At 44.5% G+C, this 14,706-nt stretch overlaps 1 protein-coding gene across 1 annotated transcript; it reads right to left on the minus strand.

The window, feature by feature from the left end:
- Nucleotides 1–13,681: 13,681 nt before the first annotated feature.
- On the minus strand, nucleotides 13,682–14,706 carry LOC123099880 (uncharacterized). The gene is made up of 2 exons (XM_044521923.1): nucleotides 14,071–14,706; nucleotides 13,682–13,984 (listed from the first exon to the last, which is right to left on the minus strand). Exons 1-2 carry the CDS (start codon nucleotides 14,347–14,349, stop codon nucleotides 13,883–13,885), a joined length of 381 nt encoding a protein of 126 aa, XP_044377858.1. The 5' UTR covers nucleotides 14,350–14,706; the 3' UTR covers nucleotides 13,682–13,882.

Consider the following 14,706-nt stretch of genomic DNA (forward strand, 5'->3'; position numbering starts at 1 on the left):
TTAACGAGCTAGTCAAGTAGAGGCATACTAGTGACACTATGTTTGTCTATGTATTCACACATGTATTATGTTTCCCGGTTAATACAATTCTAGCATGAATAATAAATATTTATCATGATATGAGGAAATAAATAATAACTTTATTATTGCCTCTAGGGCATATTTCCTTCAGCTCCCTCCACCCTTGTCGCCGCCTCTGGCTCTTCTGACTTGAACTCCAAGTCTCCTGGGTGTCTTGTGGTCCAAGAAAAATCATCACGAAAGTTTCCGTTTGATATTCCTTTACTGCGAAGCTCAAACACAAGGAAAAAAACAGAAACTTGCACTGGGCTCTAGGTTAATAAGATAGTCCCAAAAATAATATAAAATAGCATATTAATACATATAAAATATCCAAAACAGATAATATAATAGCATGGAACAATAAAAAATTATAGATACGTTGGAGACGTATCACCCTTCTATTTCTATCTTCTCACACAAGTTGATCCCTAGTTGAGGGTTGTAAGCACTTTCGATGAAGTTTGGGTGCCTAAATGCACCAGTGCTGCAAAATATGAATAAGTGTTGTAAAAAATATCATAATAGGAATATTTCTATAGGAATGAATACTTTATAAGTAATAACTATGGTCATATGTTTAATTTGTGATGCAAAAAGGCTCAAAAATACTATATGGATGCATGTGCTATCAGAGGCTTATCATGGCAATTTGGGAGGCTTGACAAACAAGTGATGGGTATCGCGACATAGCGATAGCATCGAGACAACTAGCAAAGCAAAGATAGTAGCGATATCCAGGGTAATGGTCATCTTGCCTGAAATACCGCTCGGAAGAAGACCGAGTCAATGAAGTAGATAAACCATCGTAGTCAAACGGATCCTCACAATCGCAACGTAATCAGAACTATCGAGAAGAAACACAACCAGAAAGATGCAAACAACATAGTAAACAAACAAGCATAACATGGCATGATGCACAACCAAGCATGATGCATGACAAGTTTAAATGTTGTTACTCATGGCAAAAGATGATGCATGAAAGACCCTCACATCAAAGCAAGTTTAAATGAGGCCAGAAACAACAAATGTTAATTCCGGAAAGTCCCCATATGCAAAATTCGAATTTGGTAATGTTCTGCTTAAAACATAATTTTAATGTTGTTAAACATGCAAAGTAAATGCACCATGCCAGTCTACACATTTTTCTACCCAATTTACATATAAAGTTCATTTAATTCGGAGCTACAGTTATTTAGTTATGAAATAAACCATTTTAGAATGCCATTAATGCAAATTTAATGAAACAACAAATTTAAACATTTTTAACATGGACGAAAGTTGCAAAATTGTGAAACTACATGAAATTCTATGCATTTTACATATAGGACATGTTTTATTTGGATGCACGGTTAAATAGTTATTAGCATTTTAATATCATGGCATTTTGTGAATATGCAAAACAAAAAAAGAAAAGGAAAGAAAACAATAGGGGACACGGACTCGGCCAGCCACGGTCAATGACGAGGGGGCCCGGGTGCTGAGGTGGCAGGAGCGTCGGTGTGGAGAGGTGTATGTACACAGAGAGGCTGACAACTGGAGTCCCACTATCATAGAGAGAGAGAGAGAGAAAACGGAAATAAAAGGGTGTTACGGATTGCGCTCGTGGGGGGATCAAACCCGGGTCGCTGTTGTAGGCAAGAGAGGCTTGAGCCATTGAGATAGGCTAGAGGGTATTTGGCAAAAGGGAGGCAGAGTTCCTCTTGAACCAGTACAAAGCGGAAGCTGGCTTCCTATTCGTTGGCAGAGAAGAAGGCGACAACGCCGGCGAGTAATGGCGGCGCAGCAGGGCTCATGATGCAGCAGCGGGGGTGCGGAATACGGGGCACGTTGAGGTTACAAGGGCGTGGGAGCGAACAGCTGCTGCTAGCCGGTGTCGTGTACGTGTGTAAGCAGTGGAGCAAGGGCTCACTACAAGAATCCTATTAATCTGCAGATTTCGCATGACGTTCTCAAAAACCGTCACATATCAGTAAGACGCGAATGAGAACCCCATTATGACGGAGATCAGGGTACCGTCATGAAAACGGTCACAAATCGACCTGCTAGGCCTATTTTTCTTTTCTTTACACATCATCAAGGCCGTCGTGGAGGACTCCTGTTGTTGTGTTGTTTGTGCCCTCTTGTTTGGCCCACATGTTAGTCGGATACACTCAACAGTATACATGCACTAAGAATATCCAGTGCTCGAGGAAAATTATAGGACCCCGATAACTGCCGAACGTTCGGTCTGGAAGAGGCCCAGATCGAACGACTCGGTCGCTACTGGGGGTGGCAACTCCGAACGAGTTCGCTCGTTCGGCAGGAGAAGCACCCCAGCCGAACGCTCTCGTACAACTCCTATAGGCCTTTTTTTGCTGTGACTAAATAAGGCCCAGGTTGGCCCAGTTTTGACTGTGACTAAAAACAACCCAGTTTTGGCTGTGACTAATAAAACCCAGATTTGCCATGCTAAAAAAGATTACAAACGTCCAAAAAACAATCTGAAAGATGAATTTGTTGTGACGGATAGAGTGACAAACAAAGTTGCTACTAAAAATGCCAGTGGTTCAAACCAAGAAATAACATCATCTTTATAAGCAAAATTTGGCATGGCCAAATAAGATCTGTTTTCGTAAAAAAAGACTAAAGAAAGAGTTCATGGCAAATTTACATGTGTACATGCTGGCAAGAAAATGTGGATTCAAATTCTTTTATGGTATTTTTATTATATACATGAAAAGCAAAAAATGTGGATTAAAATTTGCCATCATGTGGCAAAACAAAAAGGCAAAAATTGCCATCTGTCGTTTAGTAGTAATTACCATGTTTTGTAAAGTAAATGTAAAAGAGCCTATATGTTGGAAATATGCCCTAGAGGCAATAATAAAATGGTTATTATTATATTTTCTTGTTCATGATAATTGTCTATTGTTCATGCTATAATTGTGTTATCTGGAAATCGTAATACATGTGTGAATACATAGACCACAACATGTCCCTAGTGAGCCTCTAGTTGACTAGCTCGTTGATCAATAGATAGTCATGGTTTCCTGACTATGGACATTGGATGTCATTGATAGCGGGATCACATCATTAGGAGAATGATGTGATGGACAAGACCCAATCCTAAGCATAGCACAAAGATCGTGTAGTTCGTTTGCTAAAGCTTTTCCAATGTCAAGTATCATTTTCTTAGACCATGAGATCGTGTAACTCCCGGATGCCGTAGGAGTGCTTTGGGTGTACCAAACGTCACAACGTAACTGGGTGACTATAAAGGTACACTACAGGTATCTCTGAAACAGTCTGTTGGGTTGACACGGATCGAGACTGGGATTTGTCACTCCGTATGACGGAGAGGTATCTCTGGGCCCACTCGGTAATGCATCATCATAATAAGCTCAAAGTGACCAAGTGGTTGGTCACGGGATCATGCATTACGGTACGAGTAAAGTGACTTGCCGGTAACGAGATTGAACGAGGTATTGGGATACCGACGATCGAATCTCGGGCAAGTAACGTACCGGTTGACAAAGGGAATTGTATACGGGATTGATTGAATCCTCGACATCGTGGTTCATCCGATGAGATCATCGAGGAACATGTGGGAGCCAACATGGGTATCCAGATCCCGCTGTTGGTTATTGACCGGAGAGTCGTCTCGGTCATGTCTGCATGTCTCCCGAACCCGTAGGGTCTACACACTTAAGGTTCGGTGACGCTAGGGTTGTAGAGATATTAGTATGCGGTAACCCGAAAGTTGTTCGGAGTCCCGGATGAGATCCCGGACGTCACGAGGAGTTCCGGAATGGTCCGGAGGTGAAGAATTATATATAGGAAGTCCAGTTTCGGCCACCGGGAAAGTTTCGGGGGTTACCGGTATTATACCGGGACCACTGGAAGGGTCCCGGGGGTCCATCGGGTGGGGCCACCTATCCCGGAGGGCCCCATGGGCTGAACTGGGAGGGGAACCAGCCCCTGGTGGGCTGGTGCGCCCCCCTTGGGCCTCCCCCTGCCCCTAGGGTTGGAAACCCTAGGGGTGGGGGCGCCCCCCACTTGGCTTGGGGGGAAAGCCACCCCTTGGCCGCCGCCCCCTTGGAGATCTGATCTCCCAGGGCCGGCGCCCGCCCAGGAGGCCTATATATAGGAGGGGGGAGGGAGGGCAGCCGCACCACAGCCCCTGGCGCCTCCCTCTCCCTCCCGTGACACATCTCCCTCCTCCCGCAGCGCTCGGCGAAGCCCTGTCGGAATCCCGCTACTTCCACCACCACGCCGTCGTGCTGCTGGATCTCCATCAACCTCTCCTCCCCCCTTGCTGGATCAAGAAGGAGGAGACGTCGCTGCTCCGTACGTGTGTTGAACGCGGAGGTGCCATCTGTTCGGTGCTCGGTCATCGGTAATTTGGATCACGACGAGTACGACTCCATCAACCCCGTTCACTTGAACGCTTCCGCTTGCGATCTACAAGGGTATGTAGATGCACTCCTCTCTCTCGTTTCTAGATGACACCATAGATTAATCTTGGTGATGCGTAGAAAATTTTAAATTTCTGCTACGATCCCCAACAGTGGTATCAGAGCCAGGCCTATGCGTAGTTTCTATGCACGAGTAGAACACAAACTTGTTATGGGCATAGATGTTGTCAATTTTCTTGCCACTACTAGTATTATCTTGTTTCGGCGGCATTGTGGGATGAAGCGGCCCGGACCGACCTTACACATACGCTTACGTGAGACAGGTTCCACCGACTGACATGCACTAGTTGCATAAGGTGGCTAGCGGGTGTCTGTCTCTCCCACTTTAGTCGGAATGGATTCGATGAAAAGGGTCCTTATGAAGGGTAAATAGAAATTGGCATATCACGTTGTGGTTTTACGTAGGTAAGAAACGTTCTTGCTAGAAACCTATAGAAGCCACGTAAAAACATGCAACAACAATTAGAGGACGTCTAACTTGTTTTTGCAGCATGTGCCTTGTGATGTGATATGGCCAAAAGGATGTGATGAATGAGATATATGTGATGTATGAGATTGATCATGTTCTTGTAATAGGAATCACGACTTGCATGTCGATGAGTATGACAACCGGCAGGAGCCATAGGAGTTGTCTTTATTTTTTGTATGACCTGCGAGTCATTGCATAACGCCATGTAAATTACTTTACTTTATTGCTAAACACGTTAGCCATAGAAGTAGAAGTAATCGTTGGCGTGACAACTTCATGAAGACACGATGATAGAGATCATGATGATGGAGATCATGGTGTCATGCCGGTGACGAAGATGATCATGGCGCCCCGAAGATGGAGATTAAAAGGAGCAAAATGATATTGGCCATATCATGTCACCATTTGATTGCATGTGATGTTTATCATGTTTTACATCTTATTTTCTTAGAACGACGGTAGCTTAAATAAGATGATCCCTCGCAATAATTTCAAGAAGGTGTTCCCCCTAACTGTGCACCGTTGCGAAGGTTCGTTGTTTCGAAGCACCACGTGATGATCGGGTGTGATAGATTCTAACGTTCGAATACAACGGGTGTAAACCAGATTTACACACACAATACACTTAGGTTGACTTGACGAGCCTAGCATGTACAGACATGGCCTCGGAACACGGAAGACCGAAAGGTCGAGCATGAGTCGTATAGAAGATACGATCAACATGAAGATGTTCACCGATGTTGACTAGTCCGTCTCACGTGATGATCGGACACGGCCTAGTTGACTCGGATCATGTTTCACTTAGATGACTAGAGGGATGTCTATCTGAGTGGGAGTTCATTGAATAATTTGATTAGATGAACTTAATTATCATGAACTTAGTCTAAAATCTTTACAATATGTCTTGTAGATCAAATGGCCCACGTTGCCCTCAACTTCAACGCGTTCCTAGAGAAAACCAAGCTGAAAGATGATGGCAGCAACTATACGGACTGGGTCCGGAACCTGAGGATCATCCTCATAGCTGCCAAGAAAGATTATGTTCTAGAAGCACCGCTAGGTGAAGCACCCATCCCAGAGAACCAAGACGTTATGAACGCTTGGCAGTCACGTGCTGATGATTACTCCCTCGTTCAGTGCGGCATGCTTTACAGCTTAGAACCGGGGCTCCAAAAGCGTTTTGAGCAACACGGAGCATATGAGATGTTCGAAGAGATGAAAATGGTTTTCCAAGCTCATGCCCGGGTCAAGAGATATGAAGTCTCCGACAAGTTCTTTAGTTGTAAGATGGAGGAAAACAGTTCTGTCAGTGAGCACATACTCAAAATGTCTGGGTTGCACAACCGCTTGACTCAGCTGGGAGTTAATCTCCCGGATGACGCGGTCATTGACAGAATCCTTCAGTCGCTTCCACCAAGCTACAAGAGCTTTGTGATGAACTTCAATATGCAGGGGATGGAAAAGACCATTCCTGAGGTATATTCAATGCTGAAATCAGCGGAGGTGGAGATCAGAAAGGAACATCAAGTGTTGATGGTGAATAAAACCACTAAGTTCAAGAAAGGCAAGGGTAAGAAGAACTTCAAGAAGGACGGCAAGGGAGTTGCCGCGCCCGGTAAGCCAGTTGCCGGGAAGAAGCCAAAGAATGGACCCAAGCCTGAGACTGAGTGCTTTTATTGCAAGGGAAGTGGTCACTGGAAGCGGAACTGTCCCAAATACTTAGCGGACAAGAAGGCCGGCAACACCAAAGGTATATGTGATATACATGTAATTGATGTGTACCTTACCAGTACTCATAGTAGCTCCTGGGTATTTGATACCGGTGCGATTGCTCATATTTGTAACTCAAAACAGGAGCTGCGGAATAAGCGGAGACTGGCGAAGGACGAGGTGACGATGCGCGTCGGGAATGGTTCCAAGGTCGATGTGATCGCCGTCGGCACGCTACCTCTACATTTACCTACGGGATTAGTTTTAAACCTCAATAATTGTTATTTAGTGCCAGCTTTGAGCATGAACATTGTATCAGGATCTCGTTTAATGCGAGATGGCTACTCATTTAAATCCGAGAATAATGGTTGTTCTATTTATATGAGAGATATGTTTTATGGTCATGCCCCGCTGGTCAATGGTTTATTCTTAATGAATCTCGAACGTGATGTTACACATATTCATAGTGTGAATACCAAAAGATGTAAAGTTGATAACGATAGCCTCACATACTTGTGGCACTGCCGCCTTGGTCACATTGGTGTCAAGCGCATGAAGAAGCTCCATGCAGATGGACTTTTGGAGTCTCTTGATTACGAATCATTTGACACGTGCGAACCATGCCTCATGGGTAAGATGACCAAGACTCCGTTCGCCGGAACAATGGAGCGAGCAACCAACTTATTGAAAATCATACATACCGATGTGTGCGGTCCAATGAGTGTTGAGGCTCGCGGAGGCTATCGTTATGTTCTCACTCTCACTGATGACTTGAGTAGATATGGGTATGTCTACCTAATGAAACACAAGTCTGAGACCTTTGAAAAGTTCAAGGAATTTCAGAATGAGGTGGAGAATCAACGTGACCGAAAGATAAAGTTCTTACGATCAGATCGTGGGGGAGAATATTTAAGTCACGAATTTGGTACGCACTTAAGGAAATGTGGAATCGTTTCACAACTCACGCCGCCTGGAACACCTCAGTGAAACGGTGTGTCTGAACGTCGTAATCGCACTCTATTGGATATGGTGCGATCTATGATGTCTCTTACCGATCTACCGCTCTCATTTTGGGGCTATGCTTTAGAGACTGCCGCATTCACTTTAAATAGGGCTCCGTCGAAATCCGTTGAGACGACACCGTATGAATTATGGTTTGGAAAGAAACCTAAGCTGTCGTTTCTAAAAGTTTGGGGATGCGATGCTTATGTCAAAAAACTTCAACCTGAAAAGTTCGAACCCAAGTCGGAAAAATGCGTCTTCATAGGATACCCTAAGGAAACCATTGGGTATACCTTCTACCTCAGATCCGAAGAGAAAATCTTTGTTGCCAAGAACGGGTCCTTTCTGGAGAAAGAGTTTCTCTTGAAAGAAGTGAGTGGGAGGAAAGTGGAACTTGATGAGGTGATAGTCACCCCTTCCGAACCGGAAAGTAGCGCAGCGCGGGAAGATGTTCCTGTGGTGTCTGCACCGACTGGGGAGGAAGTTAATGATGATGATCATGAAGCTTCAGATCAAGTTACTGCTGAACTTCGTAGGTCCACAAGGACACGTTCCGCACCAGAGTGGTACGGCAACCCTGTCATGAAAATCATGTTGTTAGACAACGGTGGACCTTCAAACTATGAAGAAGCGATGGCGGGCCCGGATTCCAACAAATGGCTTGAAGCCATGCAATCCGAGATAGGATCCATGTATGAAAACGAAGTATGGACTTTGACTGACTTGCCCGATGATCGGCGAGCGATAGAAAACAAATGGATCTTTAAGAAGAAGACAGACGCGGATGGTAATGTGACCATCTATAAGGCTTGAATTGTCGCTAAGGGTTATCGACAAGTTCAAGGGGTTGACTACGATGAGACTTTCTCACCCGTAGCAAAGCTGAAGTCCGTCCGAATCATGTTAGCAATTGCCGCATTCTATGATTATGAGATATGGCAAATGGACGTCAAAACGGCATTCCTTAACGGCTTTCTTAAGGAAGAATTGTATATGATGCAGCCGGAAGGTTTTGTCGATCCTAAGAATGCTAACAAGGTATGCAAGCTCCAGCGCTCCATCTATGGGCTGGTGCAAGCATCTCAGAGTTGGAACATTCGATTTGATGAGATGATCAAAGCGTTTGGGTTTACACAGACTTATGGAGAAGCCTGTGTTTACAAGAAAGTGAGTGGGAGCTCTGTACCATTTCTCTTATTATATGTGGATGACATACTATTGATGGGAAATGATATAGAATTCTTGGAAAGTATAAAGGCCTATTTGAATAAGTGTTTTTCAATGAAGGACCTTGGAGAAGCTGCTTATATATTAGGCATCAAGATCTATAGAGATAGATCAAGACGCCTCATTGGTCTTTCACAGAGTACGTACCTTGACAAGATATTGAAGAAGTTCAATATGGATCAGTCCAAGAAGGGGTTCTTGCCTGTATTGCAAGGTGTGCAATTGAGTACGGCTCAATGCCCGACCACGGCAGAAGATAGAGAAAAGATGAGTGTCGTCCCCTATGCCTCAGCCATAGGGTCTATTATGTATGACATGCTGTGTACCAGACCTGATGTAAACCTTGCCGTAAGTTTGGTAGGAAGGTACCAAAGTAATCCCGGCATGGAACACTGGACAGCGGTCAAGAATATCTTGAAGTACCTGAAGAGGACTAAGGATATGTTTCTCGTTTATGGAGGTGACGAAGAGCTCGTCGTAAAGGGTTACGTCGATGCTAGCTTCGACACAGATCTGGATGACTCTAAGTCACAAACCGGATACGTGTATATTTTGAATGGAGGGGCAGTAAGCTGGTGCAGTTGCAAGCAAAGCGTCGTGGCGGGATCTACATCTGAAGCGGAGTACATGGCGGCCTCAGAGGCAGCGCAAGAAGCAATCTGGATGAAGGAGTTCATTGCCGACCTAGGGGTGATTCCCAATGCGTCGGACCCGATGACTCTCTTCTGTGACAACACTGGAGCTATTGCCCTTGCCAAGGAGCCCAGGTTTCACAGGAAGACCCGGCATATCAAGCGTCGCTTCAACTCCATTCGTGAAAGTGTTCAAATTGGAGACATAGATATTTGTAAAGTACATACGGACCTGAATGTAGCAGATCCGTTGACTAAACCTCTCCCTAGAGCAAAACATGATCAACACCAGAACTCTATGGGTGTTCGATTCATCACAACGTAACTAGATTATTGACTCTAGTGCAAGTGGGAGACTGTTGGAAATATGCCCTAGAGGCAATAATAAAATGGTTATTATTATATTTCCTTGTTCATGATAATTGTCTATTGTTCATGCTATAATTGTGTTATCTGGAAATCGTAATACATGTGTGAATACATAGACCACAACATGTCCCTAGTGAGCCTCTAGTTGACTAGCTCGTTGATCAATAGATAGTCATGGTTTCCTGACTATGGACATTGGATGTCATTGATAACGGGATCACATCATTAGGAGAATGATGTGATGGACAAGACCCAATCCTAAGCATAGCATAAAGATCATGTAGTTCGTTTGCTAGAGCTTTTCCAATGTCAAGTATCATTTTCTTAGACCATGAGATCGTGTAACTCCCGGATGCCGTAGGAGTGCTTTGGGTGTACCAAACGTCACAACGTAACTGGGTGACTATAAAGGTACACTACAGGTATCTCTGAAAGTGTCTGTTGGGTTGACACGGATCGAGACTGGGATTTGTCACTCCGTATGACGGAGAGGTATCTCTGGGCCCACTCGGTAATGCATCATCATAATGATCTCAAAGTGACCAAGTGGTTGGTCACGGGATCATGCATTACGGTACGAGTAAAGTGACTTGCCGGTAACGAGATTGAACGAGGTATTGGGATATCGACGATCGAATCTCGGGCAAGTAACGTACAGGTTGACAAAGGGAATTGTATACGGGATTGATTGAATCCTCGACATCGTGGTTCATCCGATGAGATCATCGAGGAACATGTGGGAGCCAACATGGGTATCCAGATCCGGCTGTTGGTTATTGACCGGAGAGTCGTCTCGGTCATGTCTGCATGTCTCCCGAACCCGTAGGGTCTACACACTTAAGGTTCGGTGACGATAGGGTTGTAGAGATATTAGTATGCGGTAACCCGAAAGTTGTTCGGAGTCCCGGATGAGATCCCGGACGTCACGAGGAGTTCCGGAATGGTCCGGAAGTGAAGAATTATATATAGGAAGTCCAGTTTCGGCCACCAGGAAAATTTCGGGGGTTACCGGTATTGTACCGGGACCACCGGAAGGGTCCCGGGGGTCCACCGGATGGGGCCACCTATCCCGAAGGGCCCCATGGGCTGAAGTGGGAGGGGAACCAGCCCCTGGTGGGCTGGTGCGCCCCCCCCCCCCCGGCCTCCCCCTGCGCCTAGGGTTGGAAACCCTAGGGGTGGGGGCGCCCCCCACTTGGCTTGGGGGGGAAAGCCACCCCTTGGCCGCCGCCCCCCTTGGAGATCTGATCTCCCAGGGCCGGCGCCCCCCCAGGAGGCCTATATATAGGAGGGGGAGGGAGGGCAGCCGCACCACAGCCCCTGGCGCCTCCCTCTCCCTCCCGTGACACATCTCCCTCCTACCGCAGCGCTCGGCGAAGCCCTGTCGGAATCCCGCTACTTCCACCACCACGCCGTCGTGCTGCTGGATCTCCATCAACCTCTCCTCCCCCCTTGCTGGATCAAGAAGGAGGAGACGTCGCTGCTCCGTACGTGTGTTGAACGCGGAGGTGCCGTCCGTTCGGCGCTCGGTCATCGGTAATTTGGATCACGACGAGTACGACTCCATCAACCCCGTTCACTTGAACGCTTCCGCTCGCGATCTACAAGGGTATGTAGATGCACTCCTCTCTCTCGTTGCATGACTCCATAGATTAATCTTGGTGATGCGTAGAAAATTTTAAATTTCTGCTACGATCCCCAACACTATAGAAGCAAAATAAATAAATCCATGAATGGTGAAAAAATAAAAAACTTTGCCATGGATGAAAGGTATTTTTGGCATGGCAGAATAAAAAGTAAAGTCGCCATGCTCCATAAAAGTAAATTTTCCATGTATGTTAAATTAAAATTGCCATGCAAATAAAGGAAAATTTGCCATGGCAATTAAAAAGTTAAATTGCCATGGCAAAATGCAAATTCAAAATTGCCATGGTATTTTTATCAAAATTCACATGAAAAAATGAAAAGTAGAAATTGCAATCAATGTAAAATTGCCATGGCGGATAAAAAGTAAATTTCCATTGTCCGCAAAGTAAATTTGCCATGGCAAGAATGAGAAATGAATTTTTCATGTATGTTGAATTGAAATTGTTGTCTATATTAAAGAGAATTTGCCATGGACGATGTGAAGTGAAATTTGCCATGGCAAATAGAATGTAAAAATTGCCATGGCAAATAAAAGGTGAAAAGTGCCATGGCAATAAAAGTTAGAAATTTGCCATGGCGATAGAATGAAAAAATTGCCATGGCAAATATAGGGTGAAAAGATGCCATGGCAAATAAAAGGTGAAAAGTGCCATGGCAATAAAAGTTAGAAATTTGCCATGGCGATAAATGAAAAAATTGCCATGGCAAATATAGGGTGAAAAGATGCCATGGCAAATAAAAGGTGAAAAGTGCGATGGCAATAAAAGTTAGAAATTTGCCATGGCGATAAAATGAAAAAATTGCCATGGCAAATATAGGGTGAAAAGATGCCATGGAAATAAACTTAAAATATTGCCATTGCGATATAGGTAAATTTTCCATGTGAATAAAGTTAATTTCGTTGTGGCAACATACAAAACTCAATTTTGCCATGCCAAAATAACGTTAAAAATGCCATACTAGAAAGTAGAAAACTCAATTTTCCTATGCTGAATGAAACGATGCTTGCCCATGGCAAAAATAACATGGGTTTATGTATGAAAAAACAAGCAAAAAGTTAATATGGCACGGGTTTGTGTATAAAAAATGAAATGAAGTTGCCATGGTCCATGAACTAAATTTGGCATATGGCCCCATCAAAGGTAATTTTGCCGTTAACAAAATAGCCATGTCAAAAATACTTTTATGGCATGGTATGAGATTAAAGGAAATCATTTGCACATGGCAAATTCAAGAAAAGCAAACGACTAAACTGAGATGGATCAAAAACTAAAAATTTCCATGGTTAAAAATAGAATCTGCTATGTTCACAAAAGATTTTTCGTGATCTGAAACTAAATTTAACATGGTCCACAAACTAACTTTACCATGATCTAAAAAACTAAATTTGACATTGTCCATAAAATAAGATTTGCCATGATCCATGAAATAAATTTGCCGTTAACAATTAGCCATGGCAGAGTTTGAACAAAAATATTTTCATTTGCACATGGCAAAATTAAGAAAGCAACAACTAAAATTACCGTGGTCCAAAAAAAGTGACATTTGTCATGGTAAAAATGTTTATTTTGCCTTGTTTGCAAAAGTATTCCATGATCTAGAAGTGATTTTTCCATGGTCCATACACTAACTTTTCCATGATCTTAAAACTAAATTTACCATGATTTTACAAAGAAACGTGAAGGTTTGCGTGGCAACAGGTTTTAACTATTTGCCATGGCAACAGGTTTAACAAAAATTGCCGCGGTGAAAAAGGAAATGAAGCAAGATTTGCCATGGCAAAAAAATAGCATGGGTTTGCGTATGAAAGACTAGCAAAAAATGCCATGATCCACTATTAAAATTGTCGTGGTTTTAAAAATGAAATGAAGTTGCCATGATCCATTAACAGAATTTGCCATCATCCATTAATTAAATTTGCCATGAGGGGTGAATTAAACTTGCCGTTGTCGATAAAGCAAAATTGCCGTGCTCCATTAAAAAATGTCATGAATAATACACTAAATTTTCCAACCTAAAATTGGACGTGTCAGGGCAAAACTTAATGTATACAAATCACAACCTAATTGGAAAGGCCTAATGCAGAACTGAATGTGTCATGGCAAAAAACATAATGAAGTTGTTGTGGCTATTATATAGATGTAGTACTAAAACATAAGTTTTAGACTCGAATCTGCCATCATCTGCACCTAAATTAACACTACGGGGATCATGCACTTATGTAGTCAACCACACGCTTATATAACACGCGGGAAATTCAGTTATATACCTTGTACAACAAAAAGTGTATTATTCAGACTTGTGTAAGATCTTCAGCAAAAAAGCACTATTGCAGAACAAAATATGCATCCAAAATTATGATTTGCCTTGGATGTCTGAGCAACTACACAATGTAATTCACCCCCCTGCATATACTGAAATGATTGTAGAGAGTTCATCAGAAAACCAACCCCCTGCATATACTGAAATGGGCTACAGGGAGGAATCAACAGCCCCTCACCTTGCATACAGGGACTCCATATCCGCCGGCTGCCAGGTCGAGGACGCGCCACGAGCTTATGGAGTTGCAGGAGAAGCTCAAGTCCGTCAGAGCGGACGAGCGCATTGACAGCGGAAACAGGGCACACCGCACACCAACGGACCCCACGAGCAGTCGGCTCACCTTGGCCACTACGACCTGCTGCACCCGCCGCGCCGCCACACCCCCGCCGTGCCCGCGCACGGCAGCCTCCGCTGAGCACAGCGCCATACTGTCTAGCTCGGCGGCGAGCCTCGTCATCCGCCACTCCACCACCACCTCCCACCGCGCATGTGGTCAATTTCCCGCCGGAATCCATGGGCCGCGGGCTTCCGCCGGAGCAAGAACGCGAGGGACCTCCTCCCCCATACCCCTGACCCGCGACCTTCGTCTGCTGCTGCTCGCGCTTGGCCCACTCCATCCGCTGCTGCTCGCGCTCGACCTCTCTGATGTTTGCACGGTGTAAGGAACCAGATCTCTCTCTCAATATCTATTGGATACAAGCTTTGATTACAAGCAACACCAATGGAGATACAAGGTTTGGGGATCAGGAAGAACAGAAGGAGGAGGACGAGAGGTAGGGGAAGAGAGCCGCCGTGCCAAAGCCGTGATCCACTG

The sequence above is a fragment of the Triticum aestivum genome, chromosome 4D, assembly GCF_018294505.1.
Source record: "Triticum aestivum cultivar Chinese Spring chromosome 4D, IWGSC CS RefSeq v2.1, whole genome shotgun sequence".
Lineage (NCBI taxonomy): Eukaryota > Viridiplantae > Streptophyta > Magnoliopsida > Poales > Poaceae > Triticum > Triticum aestivum.

Bases quoted from the DNA above. Each gene is read 5' to 3' on its own strand.
- LOC123099880 (XM_044521923.1), bottom strand. From the start codon at position 14,349: ATGACGAGGCTCGCCGCCGAGCTAGACAGTATGGCGCTGTGCTCAGCG. The intron at 13,985-14,070 runs GTGAGGGGCTGT...CAATCATTTCAG, and splicing joins ATGGAGTCCCTGTATGCAAG to TATATGCAGGGGGGTGAATT.